The following is a 7,500-nucleotide window of genomic DNA, read 5'->3' as shown; positions in this document are numbered from 1 at the left end:
TGGCTATCATAAAGAAGTACAAATGCAGTGATGATCTGGACGAGACTGCCGAATCGAGGCAAAGGTAAATTTAGTCATTAATAAATTGGCTGAAGTTTTTTTTAAATGTACCCGTTAGCAAAGGTGCCAGCTATAGAGGAAGTGCAGAAGCATGCAGGGATTTGTAGTCTTATCGTCTTACTTTGATGCTAATTAGCATTTACAAATCTGAGAGTAAATAGAGACTAATATATTGATACAAGTTGCCTTGTCCGAGAGAGATTTACGTGTTTATCAAAACGTCATGCCAGGGTAAGTCTACACGAAACACAGCCGAAACACAGCCCTTATTTTAAGTGTTTCTGAAATCCTCTGTGGGAAAAATGATTGGAACCATTTCCCTGTGGGACCCCTAGGTTTTATAGGTATTGTGACACCTCCAATGTGGAGCTCTATGTGAGGTGTCAGACCTTGTATTCCTGTTGTGGATAACTCTGTTCTGTGTCTCCTTGGGGTGTTACGTTATGGATGAAGACTGGAGAGTAGGTATCATGTGTGTTAATATTTGAATACTTCAAACAAGTGGAGCTAGCTGGGGGTATATATGAGGATTTAGGAAACACTACAAGGGCTGTTTTAGAGACCGAATGCAATTATTTATATAAAGCTCTGTCCTTCTTCTTCTTCATCTTTGCCCTTTTAGATCCTAAGATCTGTACTTTGACCCCTAACGGGCACCTGGAGTTGACCACGTTGACCCCGGTGATGACTCCCAGGGGGTCGTACCCCACTGACAGGCTGACCTATGCCCTGGGGTCACGGAAGAGCAGCGTTATGAGTCTGGGCAAGGCCAACCTGGAGCAGAGGAGATCATTCTCTCTGGTGAGATGTAACACACACACACACACACACACACACACACACACACTCAACCATTAACCCAGAATTTCTCAGTATAAATACCCTTAAAAGAAGACTTTCCCTAATAGCAACACTTAGCATATCGTAAATATAACAGCATTCTTTAAATGTCCGCAGTCTATGATTTCCTAGACCCCAGACTATGTACAAGTTGCATTACACAAATTACACACTACACGCCACATAATGGCAGTTATCAAGGGTCTGCTTAGCCACTAGTCAGCCGCAGACTATTCCGGATGGAGTCTTCAATTCCATAAACATTCCCGACGACGGGGGACATTCTGATCACAACTTTCCCAGTTCAGGAACTCCCTCGACTCCACGCATCTGTCTGTCATGCAGAAGCCTGCCTTTGGTTGATTGAGCCTGGCTCAGTTCCCGGGATTCCAGTCGCCATGGCAACCACCATTAATTAAACGAGAGAGAGAGAATGAGAGCGACAGAGAGAGAGCTAGAGAGAGAGAAAGAGAAGAGAGTGAGAGAGGAAGATAGAGAGAGAGAGTGAGAGAGGAAGATAGAGAGAGAGAGGAAGATAGAGAGAGAGAGAGAGAGTGAGAGAGAGAGAGAGAGAAAGATAAGAGAGGATTATGTATAGTTTAGTGACATACTTGTCTTCATTGTCACATGTTAATAACAATGTAAGACATTGTTGCTGAAGGCCTCCACAATCATTGTATACTCCACAGCCTGGGGGTAAAAGTTAACATGAATGTTTCTGTCCCCTACCAGTAACATGAGAGAGTTCCAAGTTAATTGTTTGATCAATGATGCCATTTTTTTTATTTACTCAATTTACCTGAAGAATCTAAAAACACATTTTTGTCTTTCTTCCACTTTGGTTTTTCCCTGATATGTTGATGTATATCTGTTTAATGAGGTGAGACACATCTAACACAAAAAAGAAAGGGGGGTGGGACGAAATAAGCGTTGCTGTGGCAACGGTGGTATAAATTCCTCCGGTATATAGCTGTGAAAAAGACTGTGATTGTCGTCACAGGGACGATTCCAGAAGTAAACCATGTAATTATCCTGACAGAGTGGTGATCACCTCCCAGGGCACCACACACACTGTTTAGAACGGTCAGTTAACTCACTTGGTGAAGTTTCACTGGTGAGGCTTCATTTGTTTAGAACGGTCAGTTAACTCACTTGGTGAAGTTTCACTGGTGAGGCTTCATTTGAACTGTCTAGAAAGTCTTTATATAAATATATACATATATACACAGTTGGAAGAACAAGTATTTGATACACTGCCGATTTTGTAGGTTTTCCTACTTACAAAGCATGTAGAGGTCTGTAATTTTTATCACAGGTACACTTCAACTGTGAGATTGTGCAAATTAATAACTTAAAAATCATACAATGTGATTTTCTGGATTTTTGTTTTAGATTCCGTCTCTCACAGTTAAAGTGTACCTATGATAAAAATGACAGACCCCTACATGCTTTGTAAGTAGGAAAACCTGCAAAATCGGCAGTGTATCAAATACTTGTTCTCCCTACTGTATACACTGAGTGTACAAAACATTATGAACACCTGCTCTTTCCATGACAGACTGACCAGGTGAATCCAGTTCCACTTCTTTCAGCAGAAACAGCCCAGAAACTGAGGTTGCAGTGGACTAAGGAACGAAAAACACTGGACCCAGAAACTGAGGTTGCAGTGGGCTAAGGAACGAAAACACTGGACCCAGAAACTGAGGTTGCAGTGGGCTAAGGAACGAAAACACTGGACCCAGAAACTGCAGTTGCAGTGGGCTAAGGAACGAAAACACTGGACCCAGAAACTGAGGTTGCAGTGGACTAAGGAACGAAAACACTGGACCCAGAAACTGAGGTTGCAGTGGGGTAAGGAACGAAAACACTGGACCCAGAAACTGAGGTTGCAGTGGACTAAGGAACGAAAACACTGGCCCAGAAACTGAGGTTGCAGTGGGCTAAGGAACGAAAACACTGGACCAAGAAACTGAGGTTGCAGTGGGCTAAGGAACGAAAACACTGGACCAAGAAACTGAGGTTGCAGTGGGCTAAGGAACGAAAACACTGGACCCAGAAACTGAGGTTGCAGTGGGCTAAGGAACGAAAACACTGGACCCAGAAACTGAGGTTGCAGTGGGCTAAGGAACGAAAACACTGGACCCAGAAACTGCTGTTGCAGTGGGCTAAGGAACGAAAACACTGGACCCAGAAACTGAGGTTGCAGTGGACTAAGGAACGAAAACACTGGACCCAGAAACTGTGGTTGCAGTGGACTAAGGAACGAAAACACTGGACCCAGAAACTGTGGTTGCAGTGGACTAAGGAATGAGAACACTGGACCCAGAAATTGAGGTTGCAGTGGGCTAAGGAACGAAAACACTGGAGACTGGAGAATTGGAAAAACATTGCCTGGTCTGATGAATCCTGCTTCTTGCTGTTTCACGCTGATAGGAGGACTAGGGTTTGGAGAGAACCATACATGCATCCATCATGCCACATGTCAACATTACAGGCTGGTGGTGATGTGATGGTGTGTTTTCATGGCACACATTGGGCCCCTTGATAAAAGTGGAGCTATGTTTGAATGCCACAGGATATCTGAACATCTTTGCCAAACAGGCGCATCCCTTAATGGCAGCAGTGTCTCCATCTGTGAACGGATAGTTTTCAGACGGGTAATGCCCTGCCACGAGGCTAGGATTGTCCAGGAATGGTTCCACGACAGTGAATTCAGCTTAGTGCAGTGGCCTGCCCAGTCACCAGATCTCAATCCAATTGAGCATCTGTGGGATGAGATGGAGCCAGCTATTCAGGGTAGAGATCCACTACCAGCCAACTTGACACAACTGTGGGAAGCATTTCGAGTCAGCATGGCAGCTTGTAGAGTCCACGCCCCAACGTATTGAGACTGAGGCCCAACGGGGTCCTTCATGTTGTCTTTATGGTGTATATATGGTATATGCATCATGTCTTTACCAGCGTATACATTTCAAATACCAGTTAACCTCTTGAAACTCCCCATCCCGGATCCGGGATTGTGACTAAGCCTCAGGCTCATTAGCATAACGCAACGTTAACGATTTCTGAAAATCGCAAATAAAATTAAAATAATGCGTTTGCTCTCAAGCTTAGCCTTTTCTTAACAACACTGTCATCTCAGATTTTCAAAATATGCTTTTGAACCATAGAAATTGACTAATTTGTGTAAGAGTATGCAAAGCTAGCATAGCATTTTGTGTAGCATGTAGCACGCAACATTTTCACAAAAGCCAGATAACCAAATAAATAAAATCATTTACCTTTGAAGAGCTTCTGATGTTTTCAATGAGGAGACTCCCAGCCACATACCAAATGCGCAGTGTTTCCTGAAAGCGTCTGTGTGTAGGAGAAATCGTTCCGTTTTCTACATTGCGCCTGGCTACCGAAACGAACCGAAAATGCAGTCACCTACAACGTGAAACTTTTTCCGGATTAACTACATAATATCGACCGAAACATGGCAAACGTTGTTTGGAATCAATCCTCAAGGTGTTTTTTCACATATCTCTTCATTGACATGCAGTTCTTGGAAGCTTGCTTCTCTCTCTCTGCCCCATGGAAAAATACTGGCAGGTGACTTTTGCGCACCAATTTCGGCGCAGGACACTGGGCGGACACGTGGTAAATGTGGTCTCTTATGGTCAATCTTCCAACGATCTGCCTACAAATACGTCACAATGCTGCAGACACCTTGGGGAAACGACAGAAAGGGCAGACTCATTCCTCTTGCGTTCACAGCCATATAAGGAGATCATGAAAGACAGAGCCTCAAAAATCCTTGTCATTTCCTGGATGCCAAGTCATCTTGGTTTTGCCTGAAGCTCACGTTAAAGGGCACACACAGAGAAGATATTTGTATTTCTGGACACGTCAGAGTGTTTTCTTTCGAACAGTAGCAATTATATGCATAGTCGAGCATCTTTTTGTGACAAAATATCTTGTTTAAAACGGGAACGTTTTTCTTCCAAAAATGAAATAGCGCCACCATAAGTGTAAGAGGTTAATTTTCTCATGTTGTCTTTTGTTGTCTTGGTTACAGCACCACGGCCGCAGTTCCCTGCACCACCATTGGGGTCGCCCTCCACCTCCTCAGAGAGCATGGAACCGCAGGTAGATAGTTAGATCAATGGAATACTTGATTACTTCGTTAATCATGAATCGATCATTAATTAATCAGTCATATCCTATTAGTCCTTGTTGAATGATTAAAGTAACCTTATTGATCCATAATTAACTGTGTAATACACTATTTATCTCAGGAACGTACCAATCCTTTATGAATCCGTTCTAACTACTGTATGAACTCTTCATGTACCCACCACATTCTGCCTGCCCTCAGGTCCAGCTGGAACAGCCTGGGTTGTCCCTCCCGGGGGGGAAGGGGGATGGGAGCAGGTGTGGTGGGAGGAAGCCTCCGTGTCCGAAGCCCCCACTCCCACATCCACTCCCTTTACCACTCAGCCGAACACGAGTTCCTCCTCTCCCCCGCTCTCCGCCTCCCCCCTCACCACGCTCCCCCTCTCCCCCTCCTCTCCCGACGCAATGCCATCCGGCACCGGGACCGCCGCGCTCTCTCCCTGGAGCTGCCAAACATGCTCCAGGTCCCCGGGGACCTCCGTCTCACCCCAACCCCAGGATGAGGAGTGTTTCTGGGGGAGGGAGCAGCGGCAGTGGGGGTATGGTGGTGGAGCACCATGATTGTAATGGAAAGGCTCCTAGTCCTATTGGTGTTATGGGTCCCCAGACTGCCCAACTCCTAACGGAGGTCTTCCCTCAGCTGAACCTCGCCAAGGACAGATCGGACCTGGATGAGGAGATAGACTATGTGAGTTTTACTGCAAGACTGGCTACAACTGAGTAGTCCATGTTTACCCAGAGGGTTTTTACACAATGGAAAAATGTCCTTGACTGAAATGACTGCCAAGTCATTGTATCAAACATTACCACCAGAGGTGACATGAATGTCCTCCCATTTTGATAATACATTTCCTCTCTCCGTCTTCCTCTCGCTCTTTCTCACACACTCTCTCTCTCTCCTCCCCCTCCCCCTCTCTTCCTCCTCCAGAGTCTCTGTTTCCGTATCCAGAAGATGATGGAGGTGTACAGGCCTGACTGGTGTGAGAAAAGAGAGGACTGGTCTGTCTACCTCTTCTCCCCACAGAACAAGTATGTTACTCAGACAACACACATAAAGACCTGTCTGTCTCTTGTTACTCAGACAACACACATAAAGACCTGTCTGTCTCTTGTTACCCAGACAACACACACATAAAGACCTGTCTGTCTCTTGTTACCCAGACAACACACACATAAAGACCTGTCTGTCTCTTGTTACCCAGACAACACACACAAAAAGACCAGTCTGTCTCTTGTTACCCAGACAGCACACACATAAAGACCTGTCTGTCTCTTGTTACTCAGACAACACACATAAAGACCTGTCTGTCTCTTGTTACCCAGACAACACACACATAAAGACCTGTCTGTCTCTTGTTACCCAGACAACACACACATAAAGACCAGTCTGTCTCTTGTTACCCAGACAACACACATAAAGACCTGTCTGTCTCTTGTTACCCAGACAACACACACATAAAGACCTGTCTGTCTCTTGTTACCCAGATACACACACATAAAGACCTGTCTGTCTCTTGTTACCCAGACAACACACACATAAAGACCTGTCTGTCTCTTGTTACCCAGACAACACACATAAAGACCTGTCTGTCTCTTGTTACCCAGACAACACACACATAAAGACCTGTCTGTCTCTTCAATGCTCTTAGTTGTTGTGGAAGTTGACCCACTATGCTGTTTACTTTCTGCATCTACATCATATCGCTGAGTCTGCCTTTAAAGCTCTTATTTTGGTACAATCCCCACCACTATAGCGCTGCTACCTGACCCGAGCCCGACGGGCCCTGACATTATTCACAAGCCATTTGCTCGGGCTCTGCTGTGCAGTACAGTCATATCTGACTAAGATCATAGCATGGTGACAAAAGTGCTTCAACGTCGTCAAATATAAGATAGGAGAGATTATTTCACTGAAAAGAATAATGTTCCTTGAGTTTTGTCGGAGTTTAGAGTGAAGAAGTCAGCTAACTGTTCTGTCATGGCTCGTCATTGAGCACAGCAGCCCAAGCAGAGCCGTTGCTATGGATACTCCCAGACTCAGAGCTGCCATGATCAGAGTGCATGCAGAGTGAGGTGCGAGCAGGGAGCGAGTTACAGACAGAGAGGAGCAGCTAATGGAAGTTACGTCTGATTTAGGGCAGGGCCTTCAATTTGGCAGAAGAAATAGGGCCTGTGTAGAGTAGGCTCTGAATGTCGCAGGCATAGGTAGAGCTCGGGCTTCAAGTCCAGGCCTGTGCAGGGCTCTACCCGCCACTAACCATCTCCTACAAAGTGCTTTGACTTCATAGCTGTATTATAATAGGTAGATTTACTAGATTTCCAGAAAATCTATCTAACATAGAAGCTTATTAATTTTCCTGAGATTTCACAGCACTTTTAGTCCCAGGCTGTATGTTGTTCTCCCTATTGGCAATCACCAGACTCCATTACATGCTGAGTACA

General features: G+C 45.1%; 1 protein-coding gene across 1 annotated transcript in view; it reads left to right on the top strand.

The window, feature by feature from the left end:
• LOC135536274 (voltage-dependent T-type calcium channel subunit alpha-1I-like) overlaps nucleotides 1–7,500 on the top strand; it is a 193,216-nt gene that overhangs the window by 146,277 nt on the left and 39,439 nt on the right. The window contains 5 exon segments of the mRNA XM_064962634.1: nucleotides 683–861; nucleotides 4,961–5,031; nucleotides 5,261–5,528; nucleotides 5,531–5,746; nucleotides 5,987–6,087. Coding sequence (XP_064818706.1) covers nucleotides 683–861; nucleotides 4,961–5,031; nucleotides 5,261–5,528; nucleotides 5,531–5,746; nucleotides 5,987–6,087 — 835 coding nt within the window.

Source organism: Oncorhynchus masou, unplaced genomic scaffold (assembly GCF_036934945.1).
Source record: "Oncorhynchus masou masou isolate Uvic2021 unplaced genomic scaffold, UVic_Omas_1.1 unplaced_scaffold_587, whole genome shotgun sequence".
Classification (NCBI taxonomy): Eukaryota; Metazoa; Chordata; class Actinopteri; order Salmoniformes; family Salmonidae; genus Oncorhynchus; species Oncorhynchus masou.
Note: the sequence above shows the minus strand (reverse complement) of the source record. Positions and strands in the feature narration are given on the sequence as shown.